Source organism: Channa argus, chromosome 6, assembly GCF_033026475.1.
Source record: "Channa argus isolate prfri chromosome 6, Channa argus male v1.0, whole genome shotgun sequence".
Taxonomy (NCBI): domain Eukaryota; kingdom Metazoa; phylum Chordata; class Actinopteri; order Anabantiformes; family Channidae; genus Channa; species Channa argus.
In genome coordinates this window covers 12,043,353-12,059,232 of record NC_090202.1, presented here as the reverse complement: position 1 = coordinate 12,059,232, position 15,880 = coordinate 12,043,353, and the positions used below count along the sequence as shown (strand labels likewise).

Genomic DNA, 15,880 nt, shown 5'->3' with positions numbered 1-15,880 from the left:
AAGACAACAATGAATTTCTTACATGACATTACTTTACGTGGCCTCCACCTACGAACAATGAACCTTTATTTTTGTCGCCTCGTTCTCTGCGACTAGAAGGTCACAGTAAGCACGTGTATTCAAATCCATTGACAAAGATCTGAGTGTGACCATGCGCACCACATCCTGGAGTGGCTGGTCTGTCACTCGGTCTACGTGCAAAACATGCTCAAGATGTACCTCAGTGTACTATTACTACACTGAATTATGATTAAGGGAGCAGATGATAACCGCAGCGATCATCACATGTACGGACTACCTGCTCTCTCTGAGGGGGGTTGGACCTGATGGGAGGCGTTCCCAGCTTTGCCCACAAACATTTCTTGCGCTCCCATTTGCTGGGCTGTAGTACCGGTCGAGAGTGGACTTGTAACTGCGCTTGTTAGATATTTCAAACAGGCACGGAGTCGCCTCTTCTATATATATGATTGAAAAGACGCCCACATAAGTCGCAACATGAGGAATGAGCTCGACTGACAGAAGCGTCGTGTTGTGACCACACGCGACGAGGAACTGGTGCGTCTTTGCGCTGGAGAGAAGCACCAAACTTCGGCGGCGAGCCAAAAAGCTATTTAGAGAAAAATCAGCACACTATAAGATTGACCGCGTGCCTATTTTCTATAATGTAATTGTGTAATTTTATTGTACCTTTTGGCGTGTCCGTGTTATCTCCTAACCGCGCCAATGCTGGAATGGCTCGTGGCTCTGTGCATTGTGATCCTGGTGGCCTTAATCTGGCCGGGTTTCAAATATTATGGCACCGAGAACCCGTCTGATGCTTTGCTTCGAGGACTGGGGATTTCACAGCACCCAGCGAAGAGCAAGACTGTGGAGTCCACAGATCGAGAGGAGAGCGACGGTGCCCTGACGGCCGTGGCCAATGAGAAAGCACGCACCGTGGCTCTTATCTGCAAACCGTCCGCCTTGGCCAACTATCTCCTCAAACACTGTAGGACTTTCAGTACTTACTCGCCCTGTGTCGGCTGGATGTGGAGGGCCAGTGCAATTCTGCAGAGTGTGTATGAGGCGTGCTGGCCGTACGACAGCCCAGTCCAGTTCGTGCGGGACAACCTGCAGCTGAGCGACGATGGGCTCGTGGCCTTGGACTGGGCAGTGCCATCCTACCAGAAACGACGCAGAACTTCAAGTCACTCCACCAGCCCGGTTCTTCTCATCATACCAAACTCTTTTGGAAGGATTACAAGAAATGTATTGAAGGTAATCTGTGCATGGCTTTTCACACCTCACAGTACAAAGTCACCCTGGGGATTAATGCGCTTGTGTAACCTTGGGCACATGATTTTCAGTCATAAAGTGAACAAAACCTCATATAAAAAACCAAAAGGCAATGAGCAAGTTGATAATAAAATAGTATAAAATGCTTATATAGTCCACAAACCACAGAGCGTAAAATACTGGAAATAGCAGTATTACTGCAGATATTAACTACAGCATGATGCTGATCACTATATGTTTACAGAAATCGAGTTCTACTTATTTAATTGTTAAGGTCAAGGTGCCCTCACTAGATGCATATCAAGGGATGTCATGAGTTTTATGGCTGACGTTTTTGTTTCAATTTTGTCAACCTGATGAAAATGACAGCAGCTGTGTGAGAACACATTGAAACTTATTGCACATGACAGTGTCTACATTTATTTGCATATGAATTTTCAATGTTGGTTATCTTAAAATAGTAGATGAAAAGAAATAGTGTGCTGATTCACAAAGTAGAAAATGGGCAAAATGCACTTGCACATGCTTGGATCAACAACCATTTGGACATTACTTCGAAAGAGAAAAGTACTCAAAAGAGAAGCCAGATATTCATCCCACATTTGCCAATGCAAATCAGAATTGGCCATTTGAGTAAAACCAATCACTTGAGCTTAATCCATGATGAGCTCAGTCAGAAGAAAAAAGCCAAGCGGTTAAAAGAGTGGATGCGGAGGAAGCATCAGTCTTTCAATAGGTAATTGAGTGAGGGATTACAAAGAGTTGCTTGACTTGAGAGGCCTGAGGAAGTGCAGCACTGCTGCACATGAATGCCTATTGGCTCTCACACCACTCTGAGCACCTGGCATCAAGCTAGTTCATTTCATTTAATAATATTAGCTCGGTGTGCAAATCCATCACAGGCTTACTGTCAGCTCCATGTCAGAAATGGCAGCTCTGCAAGAACTGGATGCTCCAACAAACCCAAATGTGCTGACACTAGTCTTGACTGGCTAACTTTTTATGTGGATCTAGAAACAAGTTTGAAGACAGGAGAAAGGGGAGAGGAAAGAGAGCAGAAAAAAATGGGAAGGGGAAAAAAAGGAATGGTTTTAATTTTAAATTTGTGGTGATTTAAAGCTTTACTACAGGGAAAAGCTCATTTAATTGACACATTCACATAAATCTCTGTGTGTCCCTCATGCTCTTTTTTTTGGGGGGGGGCATCATTTGAGAGTATTTGTGATGGTATCAGCCTGTTATGTGTGGGAGGGCTGGAGGCTGAGGCACCACAAGGCATATAAACCAATTAAAATTGCTCCTGTCACTGGTGATATTCACTGTGCACAAACAAATGTGTGTGTGTGTGAGAGACAGAGATAAAAGGAGCTCATGTTTGTGTAGCCATAAACACACATGGCTCTCTATCTGTGACACAGAGAAGAAACAGAGTGTGTGTGTGTGTGGGGGGGGGGGTTCTCTTTTTTTGCAGCACATTTCAAGAACTCATGAATTTATTAATTAGGGATCTCATATTAATTAATTTATTTAGTTGGTTAGTTGTTAAATCAGTGAACACATTTACCAAAATACATTTACACTGATCTCTCTGTTTGGTTTTGGATGCTCCTTAGACGATTAAAACTGTCCTTATCTGTAAGGTAAATGCAAATGGCCACCAACAGCTCAGGATCAGGCAGATCATCCTAAAACTCATTAACTCATTAATGTGATATTGTAAATTTAATCTGTACACAGAATAAGTGTAAAAAATGTTGTGGCCCAGGTTATGTGCCGGATTATTTTCTAGCCACATGCAGCAACTTAAATTCTTGTCGTCAGAGTGAGGAACTTGCTTTTCCTGGCTGAGAATTAGTCCAGCACATGCAGTAACCCCCTGCATAAGCTACATGTCAGTTTTTGTGCTAAGCTATAGGCAAAATGGCTGCTGTAGCTCTGTCATTCTTCAAATAACCTTCTCAGAGAAAGTAAAGTGACATTCTAAAGTACAGGCAAGTCCAAACAGAGGTCACACAAAGAGGTCAATTTAATATTTCGAAAGTGTATGAAGAATTGTAGGGACGAGCCCGATATTCAGTTACCTGTGAGCAATGTGATGAATGTTTGTGTAAGCATAGAGCCAGCAGTTGCAGCCATTTTGATTATCACTGGTCCCATTTTCAGAGCAGATAGATTTCTGAGCAGTTTTTTGTTATTTAGTGACAGAACAGAAGTTATCTGCATTTTTTTACATGCATTTTGGCACTGATTGTTGCCAAAATGCTTTGTTGAATTGTTGAAGTGTTCCTCATTCTTTAAAGAGGTATGAAAAAATCAGCTTATTATGTTCAGTTTAAATCATTGTTAAATAATAATGTTTTTTTCAGCAGCTGTGGAATTTTCCAAATTTCATCCAATGAGAGAGGAAATTGTAGGAGGAAAATATAATTATTCCTAGTCTTGGAAGTTCTTTATTATATTAGCAGTATTGTATAACTCATGAGCCATTACAGATAATGAATACATGTTGTAATATCAACAATAAATTCTGTAGCTACCAAGCGTACTGTCCATCAAATACTTGTGAACCTCTCAGTGTTTTCACTGGTAGACAATGAAATGGGGCATTAGATCAGGGTTTTTTTCTCTCTGCATCCCTTTGTGAATTTTTCAGCTTGGTGGCAAAAAACAGTAGTCAGACCAACCACATAGAGAGTGTAGCTATTTATTAATGGTGTCCTTTGCCATAAAATTAAAAAGTGGGTATAGTATATGTGTAAAGTGGTGATTTTTAGCCTTAGATTGAAGGTGTTCATATACATATTGAGTGAAAAGGAATTGCAGCCTGCGGTGTCCTGTTGCACAAAGGAGACAGAAGTTTTCCTCTTGACATTCAGCACAATGCATACACCTGTCCCACACTTTCTCTAACATCAGTGGCACATCCCACCTCGATGAGAATTTGGCAGCGTTTCTGTCTGTGAATAAAGTATGATGATGTTTTTTCTTACTTAAAATGGCAAGGTATGGAAATGTTATGAACTGGTATAGCGGAAATTCAGCCAGTGTCATGATTCTGTTCCCTGTGTTTAATTTGTCCCTGTTTTCCACAGCTTCACTTCTGGCCCTTGGCTTTTATTTTGTTGTCCCTCTGTGTCACTTCCTGTTTGTGGTCTTTTTGGTTTCTTTACCCACTCCGGTTATCCTGATTACCTTCACCAGTGCCCCTGCTTATTTAGATCTGGCTTTCCCCTCACTTCCCTGCCAGTTCATGTTTGTTGTTATGTTCTATGCTCCTGCACAGCAAGTCTCTGCATCCTTTCCCTGTTTAGACTCCTGTTTCTCTGTTCTGCCTTTTTCCCCTGTATTTGGACTCTGTTTTTGCCATTTTGGTGTGAGGTTTGGTTACTTATTTGTCCCCGTCTGTCAGTCTGTGTTTTATGCTTAATTTACTTGTTTGTTTTCCCATGTTCGTTTACCATAGTTATATGGCCAGTTTTCTTGCTTCTCCAGCACTGTTACAATTTAATTTATCTTCCCTCTCTTCCGTATTTAAGTTAATGTTCTGTTTTACTGTGTTTATTTAGTTGTTCCCTTCACTGCCAGTGTTTTCCTGTCCTACTATTGGAGCGATTTTCATTTGTTTTCTCCCCCCTACTCCCTACAATAAAATCCCCCAGCATTTAACCGTATATTAAATCTGTGACAGCCAGATGAATCAACTCTCTAGCAAGTACAAGATTTTCAGGCTTTATAAGACTTCTCTTCACTTTATATCAAAGGTATCATAGATTTAGTTTGCTGTTTATTCTATCTATTCTATCAACATTGCAATTTTTAAAAAAGATCTAAATGTGATGATGGATGAGCATGGACAGTAGTACAGGACCAAATCATAAAGTTGTAGGATTGATGTAAATCTCAAACTGAATTCCTCCCACAACATATTTCTAAAATCGTATGATAGCTTTGTCCCTGCAAACATTTAAAAGAAAATCAATCAGAACGCTTATCTCTCGATGGTTGACCTCATTAAAGGTCTGAACATTGGGGTAATGTGCTTTGCTGGCTCTAAAACACTTTTAATTGAATAACATTCCTAGTTTAAACCTGATTTTTTTTTTTTTTGCAACGTATCATAATAAGGCTGCTTGTTTGACATTAGAAATGGTCACACAGAAGTAAAGCTTACATTATTCATTGTATTTTGACTGGATTATTGTGGAGGCCACTTTTATTTACTAATATTGTTTCAGTCCAAAGGGAGACAAGAATAAATTCTGAATTGTTTGTGTGTATGTGTTTGCAGTAGAAGGACAGTGTGCATGAGAGCCTTGGCATGTTTTCCAGTGTCTGGACTTACTGCAGAAAGAATTTGTCACTGAGCCGACACTTTATCAGCTCTGGCAGGAAACTGCTGGAGTCAGTGATGTTCATTTTTTACTGTTTCACAACAAAATCACATGCAAACTAGCAATTTAAGATATTAGCATTGTTTTTGCAGATTGTTAATTAAGTTATTGGACTTATATTTGATGTTATTTATTCATACTTATTTGACTGAAATACATATAAAAACTAATAAACACAGTTTATTATCAAATTCATGGTGACAGATAAATGATTTATAAGTGACTCCAGACCAGGGAACACTGTTTATACAAACAACCTGAACTTTATTTACCATCAATACCATATGCTTAATATTTAATCTCATTACTTATTTTGCTTATAAAGAGTGATTTACACAGTGCATCACCACACTGTCTGATGACAGTTTGTGCAGTGTGTAGCTGTATTCATATCAGAGCAGGCAAGCATAACCAGGACAAAATCACTTTGCACTCAGTTAATCTAATTTAATCTCAACTGTAACATTTCTCACTTCTCCTCATCTCTCTCATGCAGTTTAAATTGTGAAAAATGTAGCTCTATATCTTTAGGAATTCAAGTGATTCATGCTCATTTGAAATTGCTTCCTCTCATGTAGTCGTCTCGCATCATAATAATTACCATTGATCTACAGTATGAGGAGAGTTAAGCAGGAGGTCAATCAGAGTATGGATATTCTAGTGCATCTGCTCAGAGCTTTCTTGTCTTTCATGCACTTTATCTGACAAAATTCTCTTTTTATACAGGTAACCAGTAAGTAGCAAACATGCTACTGCAGTCTTACTCAATCCACTGGAATTTTTGCAAAAAGCTAAATGTCTAATTTATAATCTGACAGCTTTATTCGTTCAGACTGTCTGTCATTGTTTCACACCTCAAACGTTTGTACGAGACAACTGAACTCAAGCTCTTGTTGATAAGGTGAAGCAGAGTGACAAATTTAAACGGTCTAATCATGTCTGTGTGTTTCCAGACTCTGTAATGGATCATTTATTCTAAAGGTAATATTCTCGGTTTACACCACAACAATCTTGCTTTTTATTCTATTCCTGCATTGAGAAATTTCAATGTAATTTATATATTTAACTCAATTTTGTTCTTTTCAAAATCAAACATTTGTTGTTTTTTCCAGAGATAAGTCAGTATTTCTCCCATCTTATGTGTTGGGCTTAGGCTTAGTTAGATCTGATAATGAGTTGTAAGTATCTTGGTTTTGCACCATAAAGTTGTTTGAGACTGTGCTGCCAACGGTTACGAACAATCATTATTTGTAAGATCATTAGTGAAAGCAGTGATGTTAACAAGAGGTGAACTGGCATCTTTCCTACACAAGCAGCAGGCTGCTTATATAAGTTGGTTATTTTTGAATTTTGTTTTTTAGCGTCAGCCAGTAAAACCTTTTTCGTTTTCTGCGTAGCCATGACACTATAGTTAAAATATTGAGCAGTTGTATAGGCTGTGTAATGTCTAGTGGGACACAAAAACACAAACCAGCCTTTGCAAATTACACCAATACACCAACTTATTGCAGACCTAAGCTGGTTTCCAGGGCTACATGTCCTTATATTTTCTACACTTCTAACCCTTTAACAATATGACGTATTAAAGGTCAGTGATGTTTACAGACACAACGAGGTAAACAACTGTTTACTGTAAGCAGAAACACAGGAGAAATGAGAAGGATTAGCCTTGAAAATTAGACCCAATTTCTTGAGAGCCCTGGTTAAAAGCCAAAAAAAAAACACAGGAGTTTGTAACATTCTCCCACAATATCCATTTTACAGAGAACTGAAAGTATCCTGCTCTCAGCCCAGTTCAAGGAGCTGCGTAGTGTAGGTTGAGGCTTTCTAAATTGGTAAATGATAAATGCGCTGCTTATATAGCACTTTATCCAAAGCACTTTAAAAATGTCGCCTCACATTCACCCTTTCACGCACAGACACTCACAGATTATGGCAGCTGCCATGCAGGGTGCTCGTCTGACCAACTGGGAGCAACACTGGGTTCAGTCTTCAATGTTTTGCTCAAGGGCACATGTAGGGACGTGTAGCCAGTAAGGAAGCAGGAGTCGGAGCACTGACCCTGCTCTACCAAATGAGCTACGGCTTTCTGGACTGAGCAACTGGCTGTAGGCTGCTTGGACATTATGTCAGTTAATGAGACATAATGTTGGCCTTCATTGGGGCCTCCACATTGTCTGAGAACTGCTTCAAATGTCTGGACATTTTCCGAGCCAAGCAGTTCATGACATCTCATAGCTACAGACGAATGTCTTATTTTTCAGTAGTTTACCTGATTATACTTCAGCATCTGATGTTGCTTTGCCCACATATTAAATTTTGGATTTGCTCATAGCTTGAACTAATTGATTGTCCTCATTACAATTTATTTCAAGTTGAAACCACACAGTGAGAGTTTTTCCTTCTACTTGTTTACAACTGAAACAAATTTGATAGGTTTTTATTTGTGCCACGTTATGAGAACCAGGGGGCAACGTTATGGCTGAGGGGTTAGTGCGGCTGCCTCACAGCTGTGGCTTTTCTCCGTGGAGTCTGGTGTGGTTGGTTTGATGTCTCATCAGCTCTGTGATAGGCCGATGACCTGTGCTCGGTAAACTACATAGGCTGCAGCATCCATGAACCATGAACAGAATAAGTGGTTTGGATAAGACCAGAACAGTGACATGGATAATGTTTGCTAAGGTTCATCTGTGCAAAACGATACCAAATGCAGTGTTTACTGCATGTTCATTTTCACTGGAGCAATGAACATATTCTGTAATACAAACTAAGTATGTATACCGTTAAACAGCACAGTGCAAGTTAGCAGCGTGTAATCGATAGTGCTTTCTGTGAGGTAACAGGTGTTTAGGTTATAGGTGTTTTTTACACAATAAAAAGTAGCATCAAGCATATTCAGGTGTTACTACCATGAAGACATTTAGTAGAACAAAATAAAAACAGGACGCTCTAGAGGGAGGAATTGTTTAATTCTGTGGTATTACAACTCGGAGCCAGGCCACTGTGCGTCAACCATTTGGCCTATTCAGAGGAACAAAAATAGAGATTTCTTTCAATGTCGGCAAGCTGAATGTAAGCTATATTGCTTATTAACCATGTCGTGTCTGTATATGCATAGAAGGACTAATCCCTTTCTTTCTTCTTTCCTGTATTTACTTCTAAAGAGTGAGATAAAAATCAATATTAAATACATTACACATTATTTTTCTGTTTAAACTTTTTGAAGATACCTGGACATCCCTTAATTCTTCATTTATCCTCTCCCTCTCTATAGTTGTGTGAAACAGCATTGTCCCATGGCTACCTTCCGGCGGTTTTCAACCGCCGCAGCCACAACGGCACCCCGCTCACGACCGTCAAGCTGCAGCAGTTTGGTGACCCTGCAGATTTGCGTGAGGCTGTGCGTTACATTCGCTACAGGCAGCCTGCAGGAAGACTGTATGCAGTGAGTGAAAGCACTGGGTCGGGTCTGCTCCTGTCGTACCTAGGGGAGTGTGGATCATCAAGCTATGTGACGGCGGCCGTCTGCCTGTCTCCAGTGTTCCGCTGTCAAAACTGGTTTGAGAATGGCCTGTCCTGGCCCCTGCAGTGGGCATTAGTGCTGTACCAGAAGATCTGTCTCAGCAGGTATGGAGGGAGAGGGAAAACTGAAGATGAAACATGCTGGCATTAATCAGTTAGTCACTGGACAATTGGTCGAAATGGTCTCCCATCTTAAAATGGAGGAAACAAAATATATTTGTTATATATTTGTTTTGGCTTTAAAAGCATAATTCTTTGTTTGCCATCTGTTCCATAGTGTTAATCAGTTCTAATGGTTATGATAACATTGTACTAACTAAAGTTTTAGTTGGTGACTGGGGGTTAGGTGGCATCACAACAAGAAAAAAGAAAACAAGGTGTCAGAGCACATGACAGATGTGTTCTGAAATGTTTGCAACAGCTCCTCTTTATGCAAGAAGCTATATGTCTGCACAACTTTGTTAAAAACCTGTCTGGCTGTCAGATTGCTCATGTTTCTTGTCTAGTCTGGCATCTTTTTGTAAAGCTGCCATGTACCCAGATGTCAACAGTTTTCCTACATAACAACAGGAAAAATCACCTGAAGTTGATTGAAACCTGCAAATAAATTATATTTTGAGAAGTCTGTCATAGATTTCCAGGTGCAGACATATTGTACAATGTATACAATACAGTAAGAGATGAACAGCTCTTTTTTTTTTTTGATTTCCTCTAGGCAAGGGTCAACAAGATTATTAAAGAACATAATTTCATAAACCTTAGAAATAATTAATAACTTTAACAGGGAAATGGCATTTGTTCAATCAGGAGACACTGGCAATGGAGGATTGTACAAATAATAGATGCAGGAACTTTCTTCCCATTCATTGAATAGGAACAAACAATCAAGGAAACATTCAAGTTACTGTAGCAACCGATGACCTGCTCAGTGTTTGGTCATTGATTCAGGGAGACATCGTGACCCAGGTAAAGTTTCTGGAATCAATGCCACTAGGGAATGTGGGACCACTGCAGCTCTTCAGAAACTAATTTACCGATTTTCTCTTGTTGTCTCTGTTTACGTGCGTGTGTGTTTGTGTGCATGCGCTTGAATGCTATTTTTAGGTACAGGACGGTACTAGGTGAGACTATACAGACAGACGTCCTGTTTACTAGCTGTTCTTTGCGTGGACTGGAGGAGGCACTGTTCTGCCAGACTGGACATATAGGATCTGTACCAGCAGCAGCCACAAGGAACAGTGGCAGCATTAATAATTCAGGTGCCTGGGATGCTTACTGGGAGCACAATGAACCCTTGAGAGATGTGGACGAAGTGGCTATTCCTGTTCTGAGTATATGCGCTCAGGATGACCCTGTCCGTGGTGACACCCAGTCCACCATACCCTTGGAACTCTTTGACACCAATCCACATTTTTTTCTCCTCCTAACTGGCCGTGGAGGTCACTGTGGTTTCTCCACCCAATCAGAAGGGAGCACCGCTGGTGTATTTTGTGCAGTCAGTTCTGCGGCTGCACTAAACAGTGGGATAGAGAGCCGTGGGACCAGCTGGAGCCACAGAGCCCTGCTGGAATTCTTCAGAGCCACCACAGACTTCTTCGCTGCTGAGGAGAGGGCAAAGCAGCTCGCGGCACGGAGAAGGGGGCTGGGAGGAGCTGCAGCAGGGAGGGTTTTCCGGCACCGCAGCGTCAGTACATGTAAACGAGTGCCAGCATGTTCTCATAATATCCGTGCCATTTACAACTGGCAGAGGTCCTATACACGATGATGGAACTTAGTGGAAGTTAATGGTCCACACTGATGGCACCTGATATTGTTTGAATTTAGGATGAGAAGGATTCGGGAGGTTCTCTACCTGTCTGACAGTAGAAAAATAGCCCAAACTAGCAAAGTGCAGTTTTGAATACGGAGGTGTACAATTATTTAATTGGGAGAAAGTGTGTTGTCGTGACACATTTGACCTGAGTCATCAGTATGTTTTAAATTGCTGTTGTAAATCATATTTTGTAACTATACAAAAAGATCATTGACAGTGCAGCTGACACTAAGGTCTTACAGAGGGTGGGTGGCTATACTGCATAATTTCTACCGACTGATACAAGTTTCTGTCACAGATTTATTAACACAAACTTGCATGTATTAATTCATCTATTCGTCTTCATTACATTTTACATTGTTTGCTACATTTTCCACCATTTTTGCAGTCATCATTCGGGATATTTGAAGTCTTGACACTTACAATTTCACTGCCTATTCTTATAATCATGCTACTGTGTCAATGTAAACATTTGTGAGAGTTTGTGATTATTGTAGTTGAATGTTCTTTCCTTTTGGCAAAATGTCCTTTGATCGCCTGAAAAGTGATTACTACCCATTAATCTCTTAGGAAAATGTGTGTCATGGGTTTATTATATTCACACATGATTTTTAAGATATTTACGCTTTGTAAAATCCAAGGTTCCAAGTAGAGGAAAGGAAAAGTCACAAACTAGCACTGTTTGTCAATGTTTGTCTTCTTTTATATTACCATGCTGTACACACAAATCTTTTAATTTCAGTGTATGTGATGGCATTGAAAAACTAAAAGCATAATAAATTAACTACACTTACAATAACTGTGTCCTGAAAAGAGAATTCAAATCCCTTTTATTTTTATTTTTTTTCTTTTTCCCAACAGGTGTGTAAATTCCTTATCAATACCTCATCAATAATTGCTGCATAATAGATTTAGCCCCTTTTTTCATGGTAAAGCAGATCATACTGGAGTTGTGATCTGTGGTCCCAGCTGAGTCAATTTTCACAGACACTCACTGTTATAGCACAGTCCCCACAGCCATCCCATGGCAAGTGTGTGTGCATGTGTGTGACGTTCGCTGCAGTGTTTGTCCGCCCACTGAGCCTTATTCACTCAGACAGCTGGAACACAGCAGAACACACATAGACACAGTCACATTGTGTGCTGGAAGACACAATGTCAACATGCATCCTCGCCATCACACACACACACACACACACACACACACACACACACACACACACACACACACACACACACACACACACACACACACACACACACACACACACACACACACACACACACACACACACACACACACACACACATACACATACATACATACATACATACATACACACATACACACATACACACATACACACACACACACACTCAAGCTGTTTCATACAGTACGTGTGGAATCGTCATATTCACGCTCATAACCAACGATCTTTGGCCCACAAACAAACACACTGGAAATCCCATGTAAATGACACCATTGTTAATGCAGACAATTCTTCCAAAAAGTTTTGGCACAAAATCGTTGAATCTAGTTTCCTATTTGATATTTAGTAGAAACTGAACAGATTTAATTAGCACTGATAAAAAAGCAGGACCCAACAAGTCATCATAATGATGTGATACTTGGCTGTTATTATTAAAAGTTTTGTGGGCCTTTACTATATTTAAATGATTGGATTGAAACTGACTGACATACGGAGGACAGGGGGCAGCAACACAGCCCCATACACAGCAAAACGCGATACACTGTGTGCAGAGGTGATACAGTAATACTTGAGTAAAAGGGCTCCACTACAAGCACCACTTCTACGTAAGTGTAAGTACTAAGCACATTACCATCACATTAGTACAAAAAAAAAATGTAATTTGTAATTTAAACAATACTTATTATGGTAACTATGTACCCTAAATAATAAAAACGTAAGTGTCAAAGGTCACTGTTGGTAAAGGTGGAGCTGATTTTAACCACTTTGTGCTGACAGGTGTTTAACCAGTAATGATACTTTTAATATATGTTATGGCAAGGTCATTTATGCATTTTTAAAGCCCAAATTGTTTGAAGTAAATTAACTTGTTTGGCAATCCAATTAAACGGTTTGTTCAAATGAAATTATCAGACCATACAGAAAACCTCTGAGCTGTGGAGCCTTATTTCTGGAAATATAATTGGACAGCAAATGGTGAAAAAGAGCATACAAGCACTTAGTTGACATTAAGCCTTATGACCCTTTATGATCGAAATGACACACTGTTCCCTTACAATAAACACTGGCGTTCATTGGCCTGTAGCAAATGAAGCTATTAAGATTGAATTGCCCTTTCCCACTTTGCTTATTCAATTCAGACCCAATAGTCTGCCTCAGTGATCAGAGACTGATTTCATTAAAACGATTGATATTTAATTAAGAAAGAACCCTGACGTGCCCATCATTTTGGCACGCGCTCTGTTAGAAGATGTTTGTATCACAGTATCATCCCATTATGCTTCCAAAGACATCTCCTTGAAATTGTAGTTTTGCTTGCTTAGTAGCTCTCTTTTATGCTGCTTTAGGTAAACTCCTCTGTCAAAAAAATGAAATGTAAATGTAAAGATGTAGTGGTAGCTGCATTATAAAGAGGAGTGGAAATATTAAACATTTACACATTAAAGCATAGATTTTTTTTTTTTTTTCAGTTTTTACACCGGATGCCCTTCCTTCTACACTAAGTCATGTCACACAGAATTAACAGCATTATTAACATTATGTATTTAACTCAGCTATTATTTTATTCACCATTATGCAACTTAAAGAAGTTGTTGTTGATTGTTTCTGACATTTAGCAAATAAAATTGCATTCTACATAGTTTGCTGTAGTTTACTATTTGGTGTGCAGATCTGCAGTAGAAATCTTATCTTATCTAACACTCAGCAACAAAACAAACAAGCACTTTAACCAAATTGCTGCATTGCTTTGATGCACTCTCCTTTTAAAGCTGTAGATGAAGTGTGGGTGTTCCAAACAATATTACATGCTACAGAACAGAACATCTCTGGAGACCAGTGTCTCTACCGATGTTTTTATACATCCATTAAAAGGAAAGACTTGTCAGGGGCTTAGAAAGTCTTTACTGTGTTCAGTACAAAACCACCCTGCTAAGGTCAACATGATCAGTCTGGGATCAAGAAGGAGCAACAAAACACTCAGACCAGGTCAGCGCACATCATGGGAACTTTCACCACTCCCCCGAAACAGTTTCTGGTTTCCTTTCTGTTTAGTCAATTTGGAGATAGTTTAGCTAAAAATATGGCATTATCAGAGTCTCTTTGGAGCCAAGAGAACTCAATGTGACCAGAAAGACCTTAGCAACCAGCGGGCTAAGCAAAATACAAAACAGACGTTTGGGTGTAGGTCACTGACACTTTAATTGTACTTGGTTTCGTTGGTAATCAACAAGTGAGACATGTTTCTTTGGTGGCCCTGTTTCCTGCACATGTGGCACATTATATTTATAGGGAGGATGTCTTGACAATCTGGTGTTTATATGTGTGTTAAAGTTTAATAAAAGAGCAGAGCTTGTGTTGTGGAGAACTGTGGCTTCGTTAGTTAAGTCTTGCTGTAAATTATTTCTCTTTGCTCTTTTTTAGGTTCCAGTGTGAGTGTGTCACGAAGCAATGGACCGTTATCTGCTCTGGTAAATACATAATGTTAATAATGCTGTTAATTCTGTGTGACATGACTTAGCTTTGTTTTATAGTTAAGCACAAAAGCATAATGATGCCCTTTTACCATTAGGAGGGTGCTGGCATCAATTATTTGTAAATGAAAACCATGAATACTGATGTGGTATAGAATTTATAATGCAGTAGTGAGGTTTTCCAGTGAGCATGTCTCACTAAATTAGGTCGTGCAGGGCTGAAAAGGTCTACTCAGTTGTTCAAAACCCAGTTGTTTTAGAAAACTCTCAGCTTTATTATCCTTTACTATATGATTATATATGTTTTTTATAAAAGTGTGTGTGTGTTGGATTTACATTTTCTAGTATTTTAATATGTATGATTATTTTCCTTTCCCTGGAATTTATATGCAGGGTTTGGCGAGGGATTTATTTGATTATGGATTTATTTGTTTGTTTGTTTTGTTTTTATCTTTCACATTCTCCATTTTATTCTTAAAGAAGTATTTAAAAGTGCAGCTATGAAAAAATAAAAACCCACAACAAATTTGCAGCTACACAGCAGAAAATAACTTTGATTGGGGCACCATCTTGTGGATAATGTGGGGACCTGACAACTACTTTAACGACCCTTGTTTTAAATATAGTATTTTCTCTTGAAGTCTATAATCATAATTTTCTACTTCCCAAAAAGTCCCTAAAACTTCAAGCATTTATATAAATTGAACACATTATATACATTTCAATACAAATGTTTGTATCCCCTTATATTGAAATATTAAAAGAAGGAAAACAAATTAGTTTTTCCATTTATAGTGTTTAATATAAAGCAATAGTCAATTTTTTTGTCCTTTCGGCTTATCCCGTGAGTTCAGGGTCGCCACAGCGGATCATTGTCCACATGTTGATTTGGCACAGTTTTTACGCCGTATGCTCTTCCTGACGCAACCCTCCCCAATTTCTACCGGGCTTGGACCGGCACTGCACAGCTGGGGAGGGGAATGGGCTGTTAGGGGTTCAGTGTCTTGCCCACAGACAATAAAGCAATAGTCAATTATTTGTCAAAAAATTACAACTATTTGAATAAGGACATTTCATATTATTACAACTTACTATTGTCTTTCATAAAATATTTGATATTGAATTGGTAAAATATATAATAACAATTCTCTTTGTAACTTTATTATTGTGTGTTATTTGTCCATGTTTGAAATTATT

At 39.3% G+C, this 15,880-nt stretch overlaps 1 protein-coding gene and 1 long non-coding RNA gene across 2 annotated transcripts in view; one reads left to right on the top strand and one right to left on the bottom strand.

Annotated features, from left to right (window-relative positions):
* Positions 1-223: 223 nt before the first annotated feature.
* On the top strand, positions 224-11,800 carry abhd15a (abhydrolase domain containing 15a). Its single transcript, XM_067507647.1, has 3 exons — positions 224-1,257; positions 8,941-9,293; positions 10,293-11,800. The coding sequence occupies exons 1-3, from the start codon at positions 724-726 to the stop codon at positions 10,951-10,953; spliced, it is 1,548 nt and encodes a 515-aa protein (XP_067363748.1). The 5' UTR covers positions 224-723; the 3' UTR covers positions 10,954-11,800.
* Positions 8,997-15,880, bottom strand: part of LOC137128938 (uncharacterized) — a 20,995-nt gene continuing 14,111 nt past the window's right edge. The window contains exon 3 of the long non-coding RNA XR_010914664.1: positions 8,997-9,313. This is a non-coding gene — a long non-coding RNA (uncharacterized lncRNA). The remainder of the gene's footprint in view (positions 9,314-15,880) is intronic.

What these genes read in the sequence shown, in the direction of transcription:
- abhd15a (XM_067507647.1), top strand. Translation starts at nt 724, where the DNA reads ATGCTGGAATGGCTCGTGGCTCTGTGCATTGTGATCCTGGTGGCCTTA. An exon ending in TTACAAGAAATGTATTGAAG is followed by an intron (nt 1,258 to 8,940) that starts GTAATCTGTGCA and finishes CCCTCTCTATAG; the next exon opens with TTGTGTGAAACAGCATTGTC. An exon ending in CAGAAGATCTGTCTCAGCAG is followed by an intron (nt 9,294 to 10,292) that starts GTATGGAGGGAG and finishes TGCTATTTTTAG; the next exon opens with GTACAGGACGGTACTAGGTG.